Source organism: Emydura macquarii, unplaced genomic scaffold (assembly GCF_026122565.2).
Source record: "Emydura macquarii macquarii isolate MOO-44397 ecotype Brisbane River unplaced genomic scaffold, CSIRO-AGI_Emac_v2 contig_2205, whole genome shotgun sequence".
Lineage (NCBI taxonomy): Eukaryota > Metazoa > Chordata > Testudines > Chelidae > Emydura > Emydura macquarii.
This window is the reverse complement of record NW_027132342.1, coordinates 6,259,696-6,279,076: the sequence shown is the minus strand read 5'-3', so window position 1 is coordinate 6,279,076 and position 19,381 is coordinate 6,259,696. Positions and strand designations below refer to the sequence as shown.

At 38.8% G+C, this 19,381-nt stretch overlaps 1 protein-coding gene across 2 annotated transcripts in view; it reads right to left on the bottom strand.

The window, feature by feature from the left end:
- Positions 1 to 336: 336 nt before the first annotated feature.
- The window catches only part of ST8SIA1 (ST8 alpha-N-acetyl-neuraminide alpha-2,8-sialyltransferase 1), a 172,331-nt gene continuing 153,286 nt past the window's right edge, over positions 337 to 19,381 (bottom strand). For both annotated transcript variants that reach the window (XM_067559234.1, XM_067559233.1), the window contains exon 5: positions 337 to 1,611. In XM_067559234.1, the coding sequence (XP_067415335.1) occupies positions 1,125 to 1,611 (487 nt within the window). In that variant the 3' untranslated portion in view covers positions 337 to 1,124. The remainder of the gene's footprint in view (positions 1,612 to 19,381) is intronic.

Sequence of the window (19,381 nt, the reverse complement as noted above, 5' to 3'; positions counted from 1 at the left end):
CTATGTAGTTTTTAAAGAGTGCTCCCAAGGGCTGGTTTATTTTTCAAACAATATCTTGAGCCAGAGATAGTCTGGGGAGAAAAATAAAAAAATCAGACTTTAAGGCCAGCATTGCGATACAAACAGGAGGGGAACTAATCGCACAAATAGAACATCACTTCAAAGAATTTTCATTGTTTTAACACATTTTAAAAGTCACCTATATTCACTGGTGTACTTTCTGTGCTACAAATAAATGAAGAACCTGATCCTGCATTCCTTTGTGCACTGCAAACTCCCACTGATGTCAGTGAGCATTTGACGTAAGAAGGAATACAGAATTAGACTCAAAGAATGTACAGTAAATTGGTCAGGAGCAGCCTTTATTACAAAACTTACTATTCTACAACAATAGGCCAAAACCTAGCTAGTTGAATCATTTTTAGTTTCAAAATTTCTCATTAATAAATTGTCAGAGTTTCATTAAAATGTATCACCATTTTTCAACCATCTCTAGTCCATCATATTATTATGGTTGTAAACTGCAGCATTCTGGACTACCACTGTCAAATACTGTAGTTAGGTAAGGGTCTTCCAATATAAGGGAGTTTTTTCTATTACAAAAGCTGGGCATTGTTCTACCAGGTTCTAAGCACCCTCAGATCCTGCCCTTGAAGTCAATGGGAGCTGGTGACAACTCAGGTCCCCTGGCAAGAAAGAAAGAGACAGACAGACAAACAAAGGGGAGAGTGCACTAATCTGGAATTAAATGGAGTTTTCACCAGACAGTAATATTTGGCACAGTCAGCAAAAGCCCTTTGAGGCCCTGCCTCCCTCCAACTCTTAATACCCCTTTTACATTGATCTTTTAAAATGTGACAATCAAGTTCAAGAGTACCGCTTCCAACAGCAATTTCGTAACTGTGCTTAGTGAATTCCATGAGAGCTTTTTATTTCTCTGTTCCATAATGCTCTGTGTAAGGACTTTGTCTCTTGTTTGGCCTTCACATTGTCAATGGAACAATAGTATCTTTATGCTCTCTGCAAATCCATAAATATTTTCCCTTTTCTCTTTTTATTTTCTTTCTGGAGAACATGGAAATTAAGATGGAGTGGATCCTACGCACCTTTCCTCTTTATGGTCCTTAGGCAGACGACTGGAAGAACGGACCCTCACACTGTTCTAGCTGCATTCTCAATACGCCATTTTTATGAAGAAACCAGAGCTGTAGAAACTCCTCTGGCATGGCATGAAATCCAGAATCAGGCAACACATTGTCATAGTAATGATGGCTGATAAACCTGCCATGCAGGTCCACTGAAAAAGGCCAAAAGCCATAGATGGTTACTTCTTCGCACAGACCTAGGGCTGCGCTGACCAGGAAAAGGCCTGTCGAAAGCCGCTTGGCGTGAATTCCTTTGCTCTTCCAAAACTTGCCAATGTCACGCAGGAAGTTGGGATTGGCAAACAGCACTGTTTGGTTGGCACCAAAATCCTCCAGAGTGTAGTAGACCCGTAGGGATGGCTCTGTCCCAGTCTTCATAGAGAAGGCTGGCATGTAAATGTAGCTATGATTATAGACTTTAACACTATCCACAAAGGTTTTTCTAGACCAAAGCAGATTCTGGAACCTGTGAAAACAAAACAAAAAGGCATGAGGGTTACATATATTTTCCTGTTCTTTTCAGAATCCAGCTCAAAACTAACCTTCCTGTATTTACAACTGCAAATGGATTTTCTCTAGCCTACTGTGCGGACTGTTTCTGTCAAAATGTCTACTGGCATCTGTCTCTTTTCAGTGCCATCTAGACCTGTCTTTCTGTACCTCTCCATTCCAACTCTTCACCTCTTTTCAAAGCTCATGTGAAAACGTACTTTTTCTCTCTCTCTTGTGCCTCTGAATTTCTCTGTCCCTCTGCTATTGTTTATTATTTGGCTCCAGGAAAAAGAATGGGCTTGTAGTTTGGTTCTTGGCTCTGCTACAGACTAGACTTCCTGTGTGACTCTGGGGCAAATCACTGAGGGTAGGTCTACACTGGAATAAAAAACCCAAAGCACCAACTCTGAGAGCCCAGATGAATTGACTCAAGCTCATGGAGCTAAAAACTGCAATGTCAATTTTCAGGCTCAGGCTGGAGCCTGGGCTCTGAGACCCTCCCACCTTGCAGGGCCTCAGCGCCCAAACACTGACACCTCAATTTTTAACTTTGCAACCTGAGCCACGGCCATGCCCCAGGTCTTTTACTGAAGTGTAAATGTACCCCAAATCTCTGTACTTTAATTCCTCCTCTGTAACATAGGATAATTCCCTACCTGTAAGGCTTTGTAAAGAAAAACACATTCATATTTGTGAGGCACTCAGGTACTACAGTAACGAGGGACATAACTCGTGTATAACGGAAATATGAAAAGCATTTTGGGATAGGGTTTATACAAAAGACATGAAAAATAAGCAAGTGTATTGTAGCAGTGGGCTGTACCTGTTTAGATAAGAATTAGATCCAGTCAATTTTTTTTTTTATTTTTTTACCCTGTGAAAACTGGAAAAAAAAAATGGTTGAAATTTTTAGCAGAAAGTTTTAATGTTTCACTGAGAAACTGAAAATGTTTTGGTTTTTCTACTGAAACTGCCAAATGCTGAAAAAAAATTTATTTTCTAATGGGGGAAAAGCAGGTATTTTCCATGAAAATTCTCTTTTTTCCCAAAAGGCAATTTTCTGTCTGAAAACTTTTGGACAGAATTTTTTTTTTTAACCAGCCCTAGTAAAAATCCTTATTGTTCCTGCTCCTTAACAGTGATTAAAATTAAATTAAAATGATCTCAGTCATACTCACATCAGCAGCAGTAAGAAATATTTATATAACCACAGTGCATATATAAAACCACAAGACATCATTTGTTTCTGTTATATCTTTATGATTGCTTAAATATGTGTTAGAGATTAACATTGCTGCATGGAAGGCAACATGTAGTTTAGGATAAATGGCATCACAGACCTAGACAAACAGACAGAGCTAAACTCAGAATTAATGTACAAGATGGTGCAAGCTACATGTTGTTAAGTGGGTTTAAAAGTAGTTTCTATTTCAAATTATAAGATGAGGAGCCAGAAAATGGTGCAAGCTAAAGTAGAAAGGTTCCTGTTGGCAACTGCCAGGATGGTGTAAAAAGGTGTAGATTATTTTTCTGCTATACTCACTTCTCTTACCTCTGGGCATGTAAATTATATCATCCACTTACTGATGAGTAAGATACACATCAGCTCTGACTTCCAGCCAGGGTATCGATTCCAAAGTACTATTCTTTGATGAAAATTCCTCTCTAGGCTGAGGCATTAAATACTCCCAGAGATGCAAAAGGAAGGATGACTCTGGCAGGAAATTCTGAGCTAGTTTTGGAGACTTCCTTCCACTCACCACAGCGCACAGTGGCAAAGTCCCGTTGTTTGACACTGAATGATTACACTGCAATGCCCTGATGAGGCATCCTGATGTGGCAACATTGATTATCCCCTGAAAAGCAGGTCAGGAACTTTTCATGGATGTTATTCAGGATCCAGTGGACAAACCTATTTGATTACAGGAGTCACTTGCTTGGTATGGGAGTCTGGACTGCACTGCTAGGATTCCTCCCTTCATCAGGGAGTCATCAGGACATACACTCTTGATAACTTAAATCCTCTTTCTCCTTAGAATCATAGTCACCTAAATTACAGCACTAAAAGATTTTGGTGTGTTTATCAGCATCACATAGTGCATACATCTTGTCTTCTAAGTGAATTCTGAATGTCTCCCCACCCCATTTACAAAAGAAGTCAGAAACGTAATATTTTTAAAACGTTAATGACTTTTTCTTAATGCAAAATCAAGTCAGAAAATGTTGTTATTATGATTCTGGGCTAGTGTAAATCAGCCTGGCTCCTCCAGTGCTATACTGATTTATATACACTGAGAATCTGGATCTCAGTCTATAATTAAAATATCCAATTTATTTTAGATATATTCAGAATTACCTCACACGGTAGATCACACTACAACATTGTATTATTTGAGAAGCAATTTGTGAACATGTAATTAGACTGTACAATAATGCACACACACAAAGGAGTGAAGATTGTTCATCCAGTGGTAACATTTACAATTCCTGAGTTCTGGGTATCTAACTAGACGGAAGAAATGGAATTGATAGTACTGAAGCATGAAGGGAGGAAAAATATAAGGCTCATCACACAAGGAAGGGCCAACAGGAAGAAAGCATTTCATTTCACCAGCTACATCCACTTCCCTTTTCTGCTTAGTGAAAAAAAACTATAAACAATTTGCATATAAAACTAGTCAGTCAGCAAAAATGGCCTATTGAATGTGTGCCAGATGTTCTACTGGGTTATTTCTCATTATTTCTGCAGTTTTAGCTGCTAAAGTACTGAGTCCATGCAAAGCAGGTGTCCAGTATATTTCACCTACAGTACACCTCCAGAACCAGATCAAGATATCAGCAGTTTCTTCTGAAAGGTGACCTGCAAGCTGTTTATACAAAATTCCTTCACCTGCAACAACATGCACTCAAGCTTCCCACCAGCTAAGAGAACAAGAAATTTATCACATTATTGGTTTAAAACTATTTTCTCCATATATCTCATAATGTCCAAACTTCAGCCCGACCCTGGACTCCCACTCTGCTGCGAAAGTCATCTTAGATTTGTGCAAACCTTGTACTTGGTTTTGACTTGCACCAAGTCAAAGGCAGGCAAAACTGCCTTCAGTACTTCCATGTTTCATATAGCATCCATACGAAACCATGAATGAGCCCAGACTTGCTTTGAAATCACAGGCAACCCGAGCTGAGCTTTGCAGAGTATTGGGGGAAACATTGAGAGTTTTGCATAGTATATCTATTAGGTACTACAGCAATGGTATCACATCAACAGTAGGTTTTTGCTGAGGGGGCTATCCCATTATGGACTGGCAGAAGGGCTCAGGTGAAGAGTTTTGCAATTCTAAAAAACAGGGATTTTTTTTAAACTTTAATTATTGCACACGCTTTAAGGTATGAAATTATAACAAGTTACATTATGTCATTCTCTTTCTCAACCAAGCAGATGAGTAAAACCCCTCTGCATTCCCATGCTGAGCCTGCTGGTATCTTAAGTCCAAGCCCCATACAGAGCACAGACCCTGCTCTCCAGATCCTCCTCCCTGTAAGCACATGGACAGGAAGTGAGCAGGGAGTGGTAAGGAGTAGACAGAGCACAGACTACACCCATGCAGCTCTCTGGAGATGAACAAGGAGGGAAAGCAATCTCTTCCCTTTTAAGGGTTGCAGTAACTTACTTCATTCTGGAGCAAGAGGGGAGCAAGGGAGGAATTGTGACTGAGTAAGAATTCTTTTCAGAGCTCCTTCCTGAGTCAGTGCAAGTACTTGACACCCCTAGATGCTCAGTCTAACCCAATATTAACAATACCAATTTGTGGACAACTTCCCCATGCATGGTCTTCCATATAGATTACCTTCCTTCAGTCATTCATATGTTTCCAAAGCACTGAAATTTTTCATTCTTGGTCTTGGCCTGAACTTTATTCCCTCCCACCCTCTTGGGAAAGTTTGTGCAAAATCAATGTAGCCACTTTTCATTTACAATATTGAGAAAAACAAAAATACCTTCTTCCACAGCTGAATTTTGAAACTTCAGAGCTGACATATAAATAGTACTCACCAAGGAGTGGATGCTTTTCTACATTTGAAAAATACTGATGCTAAAATAACAAAGTTATATGAAAGTTTGCATTTGCACAGCAGACAGTTTTAAATCTATGCTACACATTTCAAAACATGGGGTAACATTTTCAAAATTCAGAACACACTGAATAACTTAAGTGCATAAGAGTAGTTTAAATCATACAACAAGGGAATAGGTCAATTACTTGTTTTCCTTTACACTAATCCAGCTCCTTCACTGGCATAAAAATGTAAGCATTTGTATTGCCATTTATTCATTAGGTGACAAACGACAGATTACTGCTAGTGAGGTAAACGCTAACAAAGAGCTGATATAAAAGTTAATAGGATAAATCTAGTGTACTTTCTGTTCATATTCTCTTTGTGACCAACGAGACAGAATTTGATTATTCAAGAAAATATAACAGTGTTTAATCAATTTCTCCACCCATGTCTATGCCTCCTGCTCTGCCTGACGACCATTATCATTGTTAATTTATTTACTACTGGCAGCATTCAGTGTGTGGGCTCAATTTCCGCTTGTTATTTCTTACTGAAGGAATTCTCCTCCATTAAACTGCACTATGCACAATAACACTTTGATTTTCTTCAGCTCATTCTTCTTTTTTCATAGCGCAGATTTGTTCTGCCTCAGTGAAAAGGTGGCATTTGCCAGGTTTCAGTTTTTCTTCTGCCACAAAAAATGGTATTATGAATAAAGACTGGTCAAAGGTTCAGCAAATCAGTTTAGATATTTAACTTTATCCAAGGATATGCATATATCTTTGGTCTGGAAATCTGTGATCAAGATTTCCAGCCTCTGTGTTTTCAGCCAAGCCAGAAATAGGAGAATAGCCTTTTCTGAGGCATTTTGGTGGTACTTCTCCACATTCTAAGCTAATTCTATTTAGGGACTTATCTCTGAGGTGTCCGAGCACATTCCAGACCTGGATGAAGTCATGCATATGGGAGATATATGGAAAACAGAGTAAACAAAATTTTCATAGACTCCATACACAACTTTGTGCAAAAAAGTTCATGGGAGTTGTTATGTTATCCAAACCAATACATTCATAACTAAATGCTTTGGCTTTCCATAAAGCCTGTGTAACCTACACTAGTCACTACATAAAAGTCATTATTTGCTAACTGTTACCATAGAGTGACATTTGAGATACCACTTTTCCCCTTATATTTAGAAAAGAAAACAATTATAGTACTGTAACTATTAGCTAACATTGACTTTTTAATAACGAACACATTCTGTTTATTTTCTGAATGGCTGCAGCTAAGATTACAATGGTACCTTTATACGAGTTCTGTTATCACATAGTGCTGAGTCTGGGTGCCATAAAACTAAACTGATAAGCCCACAGATTTACTAACTAGCACTGTGGTAACAGAGAAGGATGATAAGGAGGATGCTGGCCCTCTTTCTGGAGAATTTTTATTTTTTGAATAAAATATTGTCTTTTTGTATGTTTGCTATTGGTTGCTGAGTTTTCTGACTTTTTAAGGTCCATTTCAATTTAAAATTCAAAATCCCAAGTCAGGCATGCTTACAAAATATTTCCTCCACAGAGGTAAAGGACTGATTTCGTCATCATTATTAGCACTTCATTCAAATTGCTACGCCAACCCATGGCACCACAACACTTGCTAGCAAACGTGACACTCCAGAAGTTATAGCCTGGATGGGAAAGGAGGCCTTCAGACATATAAGTATGGATGGTGATCAGGGTCATGCTGATCAGCTGCCATGGAAACAGAACTAAGTTGAGTGGACATGCTTTGAGTGGACACTAACTATACTTTATTCTATAATGTTTTACCCAATATGTCAAGATGGCAAAGATATTAACTTAAATAATGATTAACAATGTTACTTATATAAAACAAAAGCATCATAGCAAAGGCCTGTCAGTCAGGTTGGGGATAAACTAAAGTGTTCAGCTGATAGTGTAGGAGTATCATGTACTGGTGGAAAATAACACTCAGTGAAACTGTAATTAAACAGAACAATTCTTACCTGTTATTCAAGATTATAGGAAAGATCACCACATAGGCATGGAAGGAAGACACACTGTGGTCAGTGGAAAGTTTTGTTCCAAGTGTCCTGAGTAACTTCTAAGTATATGCAACACAATATACCTCTAAATACTGCTGTTGACGACATTGTGAGTAACAGAGCCTGGAAGATGTTAAAGAAATATTTTACCTCTGCCTTTACTCCATAAAATGCTTTTGCTGGCAGGAATCATTAAGGCAAAGCTAGAGTGGTTTGCTCATGTTATGGAGCACCTAGGATGAAATTATAGCCTTAAAAGTGCAGTTTTACCCACAAAAGTGAGTGTATATAAAATGGTAACTTCTTATTCAACAGACTGACTGTATTCAGAGCCATAGCTACTGATTTTAAGGACAAAAATAAGTTTTTATTGCTTGTTTACTTCTGTTGGCCCTGAAAAATCACACATCTACCAGGTAGTGTTTGGGATTCTACTGCATGATTGTGCATCATCAACATTTCTGAGTAAGGGATTGATCTGACACCCATTAACATCACTGAGCACCGGACCAGACTGTAGCTGCAATCAGTTATGTCTGTTGAAGAGAATTGGAAGAGAGCAAGAGTTCAAAAATGATCAGTCCACTTTTGATGGGCTTGAAAGCACAAAACATTGTGTTTTTAAATATCCAACAATGATGAACAACATTATGCTGAGATGAGTGGAGGTGTCTAGAAGGACAGCATTGGGTTCGTGATTTGGAGGAGAGGATAAATAGCATGTTTATGACATTTCCAGGTGGTACTTAAATTTGGATGAGTGTCACCAAGACAGAGAAATAATACAAAGGCACCTAAAGAGTTTAGAAACATGAGCAAAAATTAACAGTGCAATGCAGATATTTGCTGGGAGGGAGAAACCTGGAAAGCAGAAATGGCAAAGGAGACCAAGGAAATCAGAGACATAGACTATTCTTAGTGCTGTCTATTTTGTAATGAGTTTAATTCTTAGCGATACAGACATGCACCTTTGATACTTCCTACCAGAATGACCTTATAATATTCTGGGTTGTAACCTCATTTCTTAAGACTGTTTCCATTAACGTTCTTCCTTCTGTGTTTGTCTTTTATTTTCTTTGCCTCTCAAGGTTATTTCCTCTCTATTCCCCAGTCTGTTTTGTCTCAGCTGCTTCTTCCTTTCTTTCTGATGCTTTTGGAACAAATTGCACACAAAAACCTCTCTCTTTAACTACATTTCTTTGCCCTAATATAGACAGAGGTCTATATACTCCTTCAAAAAATACCTTAAGAACTAGCTCCCTACAGAAAGATTCTCTTCACTAAAACTTATAAGTGATGCTACATGATTTGTCCTTTAAAACGTCAATCATTTTCCATACAGTACAGATAAATGAAAGGCTTTTCATTTGTTTTACATGTAGAGAATGAAACAGAAAAAACAAAGCAAAATAATTTGAACAGAATGCATTCTTGAGTATTACAGATTACTAGTAGGGGCTTTTACATCCTGTGAAAGCCCTTTCTATGACCCACAATTAATTATTTTTCAACTTTTCCTTTTGTCAAAAATTTCATTTTCAGGTTAACTTAAAGAGATGATTTTTTTTTTTTTTTTGGAAGTGCTAGTGAACTGAAAAAATAATTATTCACATAGTTCTACTAGAAACTTGTATGTAAAAAAAATAATTTGGGCTCAGGACTGCAAGCTTCTCATATCCAGAGGCTGACTACCAAGTCATTTAGTTGTTAATTTACCTCCTCTGTGGTACTATACCTGAAAAGCTACAGTCATGAAAATTAGAAAGATTATGCAGAGACACGGAGGATAATGGGGCTTGAAATGCTAGAAAAAGACCTGGAACTGAGAAAGAGATGAGCACAGAAGAGTCAGTGAAATACACACAGGGAGCCTGACCATCCCACCATGCATACAGGATGACATGCTCAGTGAGAAAAATGTAACATATGTGCCATCCTGAAAAACAAAATTATATGTTGCTCAAAACAATGGGTGTTGCTATGCCAGGCAATACCAGGTCAGTCTGTGCACAGATGATGTTTACAGCAGGGGAGTAATCAGGAGCCTGGCCAGCATGATATGCTCAGCTACTATGGAGGTGGGCTTCAGGGCAGAACCCTAAACTAGGGCAGATGCTTTCCCTGAAAAATATGTACAACGACAGGCAGGAAATTGTGTGTAAACAAAAAAAAACAAAAGAAAAAATGCCAGGCATCTTTAAAATGCACACACACTATGGGGACCCAGGGGAGTATGAACAAGAGAATCAAGCCAGATGTGCACAGCGGCTGGTGTGATTTGTAAGTGAGGTGCACATCCCCGATGGAGTCTATGTGTACACGCATTGTGGGTGAGGGAGTTGTCACTATAATCCATAACAGGACCCAGCTGCATGCTCACACATGCTCTGTGTTGTTATCTTGGTTTTCTCTCTCTTCCGGCCCCTCAATTATCCCCACTCCATAGGGGGGGCAGATGATAATATTTAGATCTTTCATCAAAGCACTAAGAGACAGCTATTATGAGATATAGGGATGGGGGCCAGAAGAAGCAGTGAAACACAAAAATACACAGAAGAGGCAGATGGCAACTTGGAAAATACACCCATGGTGCACTTAAAAAGATACAGCCAGAGAAGAAAAGATATGACATTAAAAAAACAAAAAACACCAAAAATAAGGGCCTACTCCTGCCCCCATAAAATTCATTGGCAAAACTCTCAACTGTAACTGTGCAGGAAGAAGTTGCATAACTCCAATATAACATAACAATATTTGGGGAAACTGAAATTATCTTCACTTGATAAGGGTGGATCCATTATCCACTCATATGTTCATTGCACAAGAAAATTCAGTGAGTGATGGAGTTATCCCAACCCAGTAAAGATTGATTCAGTATTGTCATGATACTTATCCCATGTGTATGTACTTCAGAGAGGGTATATATTAGCTCAGCTTGAGGTATGGCATTTATCTTCATAGATTTAAGTGATGATGTATAGTGCACTGATTGTGTAACCCCAAGTGTGTTGTGAAAAGAAATCTTCCAACAGGCAAAGAATAATGCGCTATCTACAGCTAAAAATCTTACACAGAATGTAATGGTTAGTCAGTGGAATTATTAAAAATGACAAAGAGGCTGCCAGTGCAAACGTTGGCAACATAACAAGGCAGTATGCTGTATATAAATTGCTGAGAACACACTAAGTGTTGAAATATTTTCAACACTTCACGAAGCTATATTATATTATTTCAGAACTGTAGAACTGCACTATGTTTAAAGAATAATGGACCAAATTCTCTCTTTCTGGCATAACTCTATAGATGTCATGTCTAGCATCAACAGAGCTACTCAGTAGAGAATTTGGCTTAATATGTTTTGATGTATGTATTTATTTAAATAATAATAATACTATGTAATAATTAATTAATAATATGTATGCATTTACATAATATTTATTTAATATGTATTTTATATGTTTTAATCAGTTTTTCTGCAGCAGTTATGAAACACCTGCCCTGTTGGAGAGGAGGAGAGAAAAGAACACCTTTTATAGGGCCAATAGGAGTCAGTGGAAGTCTTTCCATTGACTTCAGTGGGCTTTGAGTTGGGCCCTTCATGAAGAATGATATACAAAACATAAGGGACAACTTCTATAACAAACTTTCCTTTATCTCCTTGACAATAGAAAGAGAAATTGGGAGTGTGTGCTGTGGCTAGAGAAGAGTGATAAAAGGCTATAAAAATGACCCTACCATCAGTTTTTTAAATAAACACTATGGTCAAAATGACTAAGAGAAACGAAGCTCCATAATCATAGAATGACAGCCTGCTTGTGAAGCATGAGTCACATGCCATGTACAATGCATCATACAATTTTTAATTTCCTAAGGCAACGTTTCCTATTGCAACTAGCAACTTTTCTTTGTTCTTCATTACTAACACATTGCTTGATCTCTTTATCTCTCTGTTCTCACTGCACGCAGTGGGATCACTCACGCAAGGCCAATCTCTACCTTGAAATATTATGGGTATATCGTGATAAAAGTTGCAGCACAGACTGACATTAGCAAGGGTATGTAGACAACTCAGATTGCTTTCTACACCCTTGTTGCGAAGGCAGGGCTTGGAACATAATGAGGGAGTGCATCATAGAAGGTAGAGACACTAAGGACATATCTAAGGCGTGCCTGAGGTCAGAACCAGAAGAAAGTCATTTTTGGGAAATGCAGGCTACAGGCAGGGAAGAGAAACTTCCCACTGTATGATCAAAAAGTGGTGAGGTCAGAATAAGGGTATGAAACTAGTGATGGGCAAACCTTGAATGGTTCAGCATTCCATTCAGTTCAAATAAGAGAGGGCAGAAGGACGAAAGTGACTACAAAACATTTCAGCTATTTTTCAATAGAGGCTTCATTAAAACCCAATGAAAGCAATTGGAGAGGCGTGGGGGGGAAGACTTTCCATTGCCTTCACTGGGCTTTGGATAAGGCCCTAAGTGTCCAAATGTTTCAGCATTTATCTGATCGTCCAATCTTTTTGTGGTTTGGTCATCTCAATTTATAAGATTTTTATCTCCTAGCTTTGATAAGCATTGATCAGGGAGTTTACTGTAAAATCACTAGAACCCCTGTTTGTTTCTATAAACTACAGAAAGTTATCAACCACCGACCAGTGCCATGATAAGGTGTTTTGATGGCAAATGCTTAATAAACCGTATAAACAAATAAAAACACCTGCATCTTTGCACATTTTATTACCATAACAACAGCTATTTTCTAGTGGGACCAAATATTTCCTGCTGACAACTTTATATTTAAAATCAGTATAAAACAACAGGCCTAAATAAGGTTATTGGAGTTGTGGGTCTAAAAATTAATAAAGTCTCTCTATTGCAAATACAACAGAATTGATTTCTAAATTTACAGATACAGATTTACCATTCATGTTAAGGGTAAAGGGAGGGGGAAAAAGTCTCTCTCTTCAGGTCTGGGTTTTTGAACCCACCTCATTTCAACTACAAGCCATAATCAATCTATGTTTTATTTGTGTGTCTATTCAACCAAGTGCACCTAGACATAACTAATAAATACTTTATGCATGCAGTCATTCATCCACTATTTCTTTTTTCATCATGGTTGTATCTGAGTACCTTTCCCCTCCAACCCCACAAATTAAAAAGCCCCAGAACATACCTTACTTCTCATCTTAGATGTTTTTTAAATGAGAGGAGTCATCCTCGGAATTGTTTTAGGTGGCAAGGGAAAGCTGATCATAGAGGGAATTGGCTGTTCATGTATTTTCCCTGGAGATTCAAATTGGTGAAATGTGAAACTCCAACTGAATCTGCCAGGGTTGGTTCATTTCCAACTTCAAGCCTCCAAGCAACTTTAACCTGCTTCTTAAGTTAGTGAACCTCATCCTGTGCTCACTGAACTTTCATGTGCATAGACTGAGGCTCATGACTGCCTCCAACCTAAAACCCATGGGTCAATTCAAATGGGTTAAGGTTCTACAAAAAGCCGTCACATAGCTCAAGAAGAAATAACTGAACCAACAGTGAAATCGCTGGACTCACTGTTATTCAAGGGTGTGTAATTCTGCTGAACTAAGATTTGTGAATATGTAAATAACACCATTATTTTTCTCCTCACATTTAATTCAATCAGAAATGCGAGTTACAGCCAGCAATGTAGCGAACATTTGTTTTTCTTATGGGAACATTAGCAAAATAATAATTAAACCCTGACTGTTTGATAATAAGTTTTTCCCATTGTGAATGCTCATCAACTGCATTAAGATACAAAATACAATCTGGTAATGTCTCCTTACAGAATAAAATATAATAAGCTGGTACCAAGGAAAAATTCATGGAGCTGTGATATCACTGGTAGTTTTCCCTTCTCCTTTCCTCCATTTCTTCCCTCTTCATCCTCATGTGTTGCCTAATGAATAGTTTATACTGCTCTTCTCCTTCTACCCATTTCTCTCTCTCCACACCCAATATTTCTTTCCTTTCCCTCCTTATTCTCTTCCTCCATTTATTTACATAGTGAAGTCCTACTGGCTGAAATAAAGCATATAATTTCCTGATTTACATACTGCAAACTTATCGGGTGCAATGTAATAAGGCAGCAAACAACCATAGTGAGCAACCTAACTGACTTACTCCTTATTGGTTATATGCACACATTGGTATTTTTTCTTCTTCTCAGTAAATAACACACCACAAGAACCAACATATCCCTTAAAGATCACCTAGGAAATGAACTGATCATTTTCAAGCTCACAGAAAATGGTTTCAATCATCAACTCTATTATGCACAAATTTCCTCTCTGTAGAACCTCTTTCTATTTCATTCACACTATGGCTATGTCTACACTGACGGTGATGAATTCGCTGCCATCAGATCGATTTTTCTGATTCGATTGAGTGGCAGTGAAGACATGCTTAATCAATCCAGAAGTCGATCTAATAAAAGCACCTTCAAAAAAAGCATAGTGCTGTGTCAAGGGGTAGGCTTTTTCTATCAGCGCAGAGTAGTGGAGACAGTGTGCAAAATGGACGTTATGAAGTCGACGGGAATTATGCAAGCTACTCTGCGCAGTTTGCATAACTCCCATCAACTGCTGCCGAATTTGCCGGTCTGTGTAGACCAGGACTCAGACAGGAAAAGCAAGTGCTGAACAAAATCTAGAAGGCCAAATACTCTTATCAGCTTCATAGTCATCTTTGAACTGTTGAACAGAATACTTGATCTGTGACAGATCTATAATTAAAAAGCAAAGCATATGAAACAGTGCTATATTGCCATTGCACCTACAAAATATGCCTGAGCATCTAGGACCAGATTGTTGTTAGCCATGTGTGGGGGAGCAAGAGATAGGGAGACTGTACAAGGAGACCCTCACCCTTCTGATCCTGTTCCAGTCTTCCAACTTCATGAATTGTGCCATACTCACTCTGAATGCAACAAATAGGAGAGTCAAATACCATCAGCAGCACAACTACCAACGAGGGCAAAGAAGGGTAATAAAAGCCAGGATCATGGTCCTGCCTTCATCTTTTCACACTAGCCACCAAAAATGAATGGTCACAGAGGGAAGTGCATATGGTAGCCTTTAAAAGGGTTCTGCAGCCCCTATTCTGGGATAGTCTCGTGCAGAGTCCTCAGAGAAACTGGTTGATGCCTTCATAGATTCTGCTTATGGAAATCTTCTCACAAATGCAGGCTGTGACATAGATAGTCCTCAACCTTCAGGGGCAGATCAAAGATACATTGCCTCAGATTTACCCCCAGATAGGATTATAACTGCTTTTGGTTCACAAGGGGACCAGTTCTGTTTTGTATCACAAAATTCCTATCCACTTCAGAGGTTCAAACCCTCAATATTCTTCTTCAATAGATTTTTGTACTTTTTTGTATTACTGCCAGTAGAAGTAATGAAAAATTGAAAAAACAATTAATGTATTCAAAAAAATGGAGGAATAGCATATGTCAAGAAGTACACTGCTGACACTGTTACTGACATTCATTTGGGTCTGGGGAGGAGGGATGTCTTTTTGTTAAGACAATGAACTGAGATTCAGGAGGTCAGAGTTCAATTTCCAGATCTACCACAGACTTCCTGTTTGACCTTGGGCAAATGATTTAATCTCTCTGTGCCTCAATTCCCTATTCATTAAAAAAAAAAAAGGGGGGGAGAGAGATTAATAGTAATTCCTTTGTCTGGCTTGTCTATTTGGACTGTAAACTCTTTGGGCAAAGAACATCTCTTACTATGTATATATACAGCACCTAAAAATCTCAAGGTGCTATTGTAATACAAATGATTAATAATGTACTAGATGCCACAGTGCTGTTGTAATTTGATAATCATCATCTTTTTGCTTTTGCTGGCTCAGGAAAGCTATCATTGCATGGTCTCACTTGTATGTAAAAATTTGTGAAGGGGAAACTGATACATTTATGACATTCACTGAAAAATACTCTCATTTTGCAGTCTTTGTTGTTGTACAAAATAACATTGCTTCTAGGTGTAGGATCAGGAGCTACCCTTGCTCCATGTACATAAGTCCCACTGAATGACTGTACATCTGATTTTTATGTAAGCAGCATATCACTTAGCCTAAACCATTACTTGTTTGTTTATATGAATGTATTTCAGGATTTTTTTTTTCCAAATTGCTGATTAAGAGAAATCGAGGTCAATGGAGAAAAGTGCTCAGGCAAGGACAGCAAATTCAGCAGTAACAGGACTGCTTCTTTGTTTGGTGTCTGATAGCAAGGGGGAAAATATGCATATGTTAAAGGTGATTAGAATATGTTTAGGAAAGGAGACTAAAAACACTGGCCTCAAATCTGAGTTTTACTCAGACCCTTTTACAATGTCCTAGGCTAGGTATAAGGACCTTAAAGTGGTCAGAAAACAGCTCCCTAAGAATATATGCTACAAAAATGGGTTCTCCAGCTGGTGTGGAGCCGGAGTAAGAGCTCTACATGATTTAATCTGAATCACTGATTTTTCATTCATAAATATGCACATTTTCATTGAACAGACATTTATGTGGATAATAAGAACATTTATAACACTAGAGAGTATTTAAAAAAACAATAAAGAAACAAAAGCAACCCCTGGTGCTTCATGGCAGAAGCCCACCACTGACTAATGGGAGTTAGGAAAAAACTTCCCCTATGACAAGTGATTCGTAATTGTCCATTATGGGGATTCATGCTCTAAAGTAGCTGGAACTTGCCCTTGTCACAGACAGGATCCTGGACTAGACATACCACGGGGCTGATCCACTATGGCAATTCCTACAGCTGTTATGTTCCACAGTACAGAAGCTTTAGGAGCAACCAGAGAATTTGGCCTATATTGTGGAATTCCTTGCTGACATGAGGCCCCATTTCCATTTTTTTTGTCAGGCCCAACAAGTATCACTTTCATTAAGTTTTTGGCTCCCTGCTGGAAGAGTTGTGCCTTCTCTCTCCCCATGATCACTAAAACTATCCTCCTCTAACAGCACCAATGGAGAAAGAGGGCAAAACTGCTGAAATGTTACTATCCCTGCCCATTTAAATACAACAAGGGGGAAAGACCCTTTTCTCACTTCATCCAAGATAGAGAGTGGAGTTTTCAGTTAGAAGCAGAACCCAACAGAGGTACAGGGGATTTTGTCACAGAATATAGATTCAGTATGCCTCAAAATACATGGCACCCTATCTATACTTTACTGCATCTCAGATCTGCCCTTGGGTGGGGGTAGGATGACTACCCATCCCGAATTGGTCGGGACAGTTCTGAAATGCAGAGTTCAAGTCCCAGTCCTGGGCTGAATGACTCCAGAACAGCATTTGGCCCAGATTCTCTGTGGCCCTGCTCCACACCTGCCTGAGGCTCAAGCGCAGCTCCATCCTCTTCCCGGTGGAGGGTGGGCGTTGCCACGAGGCCCCGCCTCTGCTCCTCCTCTTCCCCTGAGGCCCTGCCACCTGGGCAGGCTGGAAGCTGGAGCCAAGCTGTGGTAAGAGCTAGTCAGGGAGCCCAGGCTGCTGTGGGGAGCCCTGGACCCTCCATCTGCCCTGGGCAGGGGGCTGGGGAGCCTGAGACAACCCCCAGCCCATGTCCCCATCTCCCCAGAACATGCCGCCCAGGGCAGGTAGAAGGTCCAGGGCTCCCCACAATGGCCTGGGCTCCCTAGGCAGCTCTTGCCACGGCCCAGCTCTGGCTTCCGCCTGGAAGAAGAAGGGTAGGAGCGGGACCATGGACAGAATGAGACTCCTGCATGTGTCCTGCTTTTGCCGTTTTAAAAGGTGGTCACCCTAGGTGGTGTGAGGAAGTGAGAGTACCAGGAAGTAGCCTAAGATAGAGGCCTACAAGTCATAAACCATAATGGGCAAACATTTACAACACTGCCCTAGGGACAGCATTACTGCACACTTTTATAGTTTCACTATTCAACTCTGTTACATATACAATTCTGTTAAAAAACAAATACAAAATAGAAGGTATCACTCGTGCTTTAAGATGATAAAGCCAGGATCATAACCAAGACCACTTACTGTATTCAATCTTTTTAGTCAATGCATAACCCATTAGAAGAAAGTATACTGTGAATTAAATCTTTTATAGGAGCCTGAAAATGCATTATAAATACATTACAGATGGGAAGCACAAGCTTCCTATTATAAATAATGTGCTACTGTAGATATGTACTAAAGGCTGGGTAATTCCTGGAAAAATGAATGTTGGCATTGTATTGAACAAAATTGAACCATTTTATGGGGAAGTCATGTTACAAAATTTTAGACAACATCTTCTTCAACATAGACTGAACTATCCAATTATATGTTTAAGACCCGATTAATTTAAGGTGTAGACACTCAAAAATATACAGGAACTCACAGCATTTTGACTTACTAGGATTGTTGTTCACACTATTCATAAATAGAAGAGCTTACTTAGCCATTTTGTAGTTCCTCATTGATTAGAACCAAAGTAAAAAACTGACATTAGCTATGCATTGGTGGCTTCAATTCTACTGCAAAGATAAAGGACCACATTCTGCTCTCAGTTACACAGATGCAAATGCAGAGTAACTCCATTGACACTGGGTGTTTCTGAGAGAACTTTATTCTGTCTTTCTTAACATGTATTGAGTTTGCAAAAGGAAATCATGATATTTCATATATTTTAAGAAACATTTTGATAAGTTTCATGCTGCTCTAATGTGTCAAATGGAGAGTGGCTTGAAAAATTGATGACCTCTATCCATTCACAGAAGAAGCACAATACAGGCAGACGCAGAGCAAACTTCCCAAAATGGGAGCTCTGATGTGTCCTTGAACTCTACCCCTAATCAAAACCTAATCCAAATTGGGATCCCAATCCCAATTTCTCATCTTCTCTTTTACTTTTTATCATCATTTGTATTGTGATAGTGCCTAGAGGCCACAGTAATGGACTAGGACTGCATTGTAACACTGTGCAAATTATGGTTCTTGCCCCTCAGAGTTTACAATCCAAGTAATTTCTAGTCATTACAAACCTAGGTTGGACTTGAACTGGTAAAAGTGATAAAACACAGGGTTTTCATTTCTCTCTTGAGCCATCCAGTCACCCATTTGGAAAAGTTTGATACATAAATGGCAGTTGATTTCAAATCTAACAAATAATTCCAGATAAACGAATTCAGACAGAAGTAATAGTACTATTCGTTGTCATTCAAAAGAGGACCAGATGTGCCTCATCATTTGTTTGCCACTATCCTACAAACTGAAAGCTTATTTTTATAAAAGCATTAGAATTATCGTAGAGAGAGAATCACACTTCAGATACAGCTCCCTGCATACAGTAGATGAACATAACTATTGAATGAAGCACATCTATTCATTGGTTCATGAAGCTCAGGGTTAACATTTTCTCTATTTTTAAACATATGTTAAAAATAAGTCATCAAAAACTTAACATAAATAAGGATTTCCTTGACACTTACTGTACAACCACAGTCCTGCTTCCACTAAGTTAATGGGAGTTATGCCATTGACCTAAATAGACATTATAGAAGAAACAATTAATATTTCTATTACCGTGATTCACATTTACTGATTTTCATAGAATCACAGAAGATTAGGG